This window comes from Ostrea edulis, chromosome 6 (assembly GCF_947568905.1).
Source record: "Ostrea edulis chromosome 6, xbOstEdul1.1, whole genome shotgun sequence".
Classification (NCBI taxonomy): Eukaryota; Metazoa; Mollusca; class Bivalvia; order Ostreida; family Ostreidae; genus Ostrea; species Ostrea edulis.
In genome coordinates, this window is record NC_079169.1 from 61,140,620 (window position 1) to 61,142,955 (window position 2,336).

The 2,336-nt window shown below is 38.0% G+C and overlaps 1 protein-coding gene across 1 annotated transcript; it reads right to left on the reverse strand.

Annotated features, from left to right (window-relative positions):
- Positions 1–1,414: 1,414 nt before the first annotated feature.
- LOC125647290 (putative nuclease HARBI1) lies at positions 1,415–2,095 on the reverse strand. The gene has a single exon (XM_048873975.2). It carries the CDS (start codon positions 2,093–2,095, stop codon positions 1,415–1,417), a length of 681 nt encoding a protein of 226 aa, XP_048729932.2.
- Between the last annotated feature and the right edge of the window lie 241 nt (positions 2,096–2,336).

A 2,336-nucleotide genomic window follows, 5' to 3' on the forward strand; every position in this document is an offset into this window, starting at 1 on the left:
GTGTGGAAAGTTAGCTTACATAGGTGACGTATAAGCCATTGCTATTTTGAGAAATTTTTAATTTAACTTAATGACAGAAAAATATGAATAATGTGAAACTTTGATCGATATGACCCTTCTAAATAAATATAATGTGCATGCACTTAAAAAGGAATTTTTCAAACAATTTTTCATCATCTAATTATTACCAGGGCGGATCGAGGAATTTTGAAGGGGGGGGGGGGTACAATTAATTCTGGTTTTCAAAATTGGGGGTACATCTTAAAGATGCGTAATTTATACTTTTCTTTAGCAAAATCATGTGACGAAAGGGGGGGGGGGGGGGGGTCTAACTCCCGGATCCCCTCTGGATCCGCCACTGATTACAAACTTCAGACAGTCTTTGATTCCTTGATGCATTTGAGTATGAATTATTTTCTTTTATTTCTAAAGAATAAATACTTGTATTAATTTCGAAATTACACATAATTGCCTAGTTTAACATTTTTTTTTTTATACTAGCAAGTATTCTTCTATCCCAACATTCGAACGCATCAATTACGTACCCTGGATATCTGCAACTATGTGGTCATTGGCATTTCCATTGTCATTGTAAGCATCTGCGTTGTCATCATCGTCAGGGAGGGGCAGATTGAACATTTTTGCGATGTTATGTAAAACTCCGCATGCTATGATGACATTGCTGGCACGTTGAGGATGCTGACGTATTTCTCCATGAAGAACATGGAACCGTCTTTTTAAGTGACCAATTGTTCTCTCAACAAGGGTGAGAGTGCACTTATGCGACCTTTTAAAAATGAAGATATACTTTGAGAAAAATAATTGGGGGGGGGGGGGTGTCAGAGGTGTGTGTTACATTCATATATAGATAGAGAAGAAAGAGAGATGTGTGTGAATGAAAATATGCAGTTCCAAAGTATATCCACATGAAGATGGATATTAGAATCCAGAATGCGTTAGTGTTTTGAATATACTTTTGAGCTGTATATTTTCTTTCTTTCTTGTTTTAATCTATTATTTTTGTACTCTATGTTAGTCCCTAAGCCATGTTTTTTCTGCCATGTTTTTTTCTAAAGTTTTAAAGATACACGCATGTCAACAACAAAAATTCGACTTGTATCTTTCGTAATAGTTAACATGAATGATATCTATGTTTGTTATGCAGAATGGGGAGAGCGAATTTAAACTGGGTCGAAATGCCTCGGTACCGTTTACCGAAAGCAGCAACCCCAACAATTTGGATGAACAGCAGCGTCCTCGTCATGATGGGTGTGCTGCTAGAGAATATGAGAATATTTCTCGTAATATAAGCGATAAGTGTTTATTTTTCAAAGTGCTCCGATATATATTAGGCCCTAATTTCCTTACCTGTTGTACCGTGACTGTGGACCAGCTTGTGGATTTAAAAAAGGTGTCAGCAGCCAGTCTTTCCCAGATAACCGCTATCACCGAGAAGATGGCATTTCACGGGCAATAAACGTCGTTGAAAGAGCTGAAATAGACCACTCTCCCTCAGTATTCTGGCATCGTGAGTCGCTCCCAGCCAGCTTGCCACGATGTCTAAAATCTTATAACTGGCATCACATACAATCTGTACATTTATACTGTGAAAGTTTTTCCGGTTGACATACTCCACTTCGTGTTCACTGGGAGCTATAATTCGCACATGAGTCCCATCAATCGCCCCAACCACGCCAGGGAAACCAGCAATGGCAAAAAAGTCAACCTGGTGCTTTCGAATAGTTCCTGGGTCCATTGGAAAGGAAACGAATCGCTTGACAATATTTGGTTGAACAAGAGCGGTAGTAACTCTTTGAATTATTCTTGAAACCGTTGACTGGTGAAGACCAAAGTTGTCACCACTACATAGCTGCATCTTACCTGTAGCATAGTATCTCAAGACAACCATGACTTGCACAATTGCAGGTACACTGTGATTTCTGTTGGTCAAAGGCATAATGTCATTTTGAATTAAATCTGTTATAAATTCAATTCCTTCCTGATCAAATCTAAATCTGTGCTGCAGTTCTGCTGCTGTCATTGATTCTAAGGGATTAATTCGTGGTTTGAATGTTCTCTGTTTTCTGTCAGCCATTTTGTTCTTGCTAAGCAATATGCTTAAGAACTTAAGACAAGTAAAGACCATGCTTAACTTTAAGCATATACTAAGCATATACTTAAGAGTTAAGAAGTTTTATGCAATCTGCTAAGCAATATGCTAAGTAAAATCTCAACCTGCTAAGCAAGAAATTCATACTTAAGTATATGCTTAAGGACTTAAGAATGTTTATGCATACGACTTATGTGCCAGAGACCCGAGCTCAAATCCTATCAAA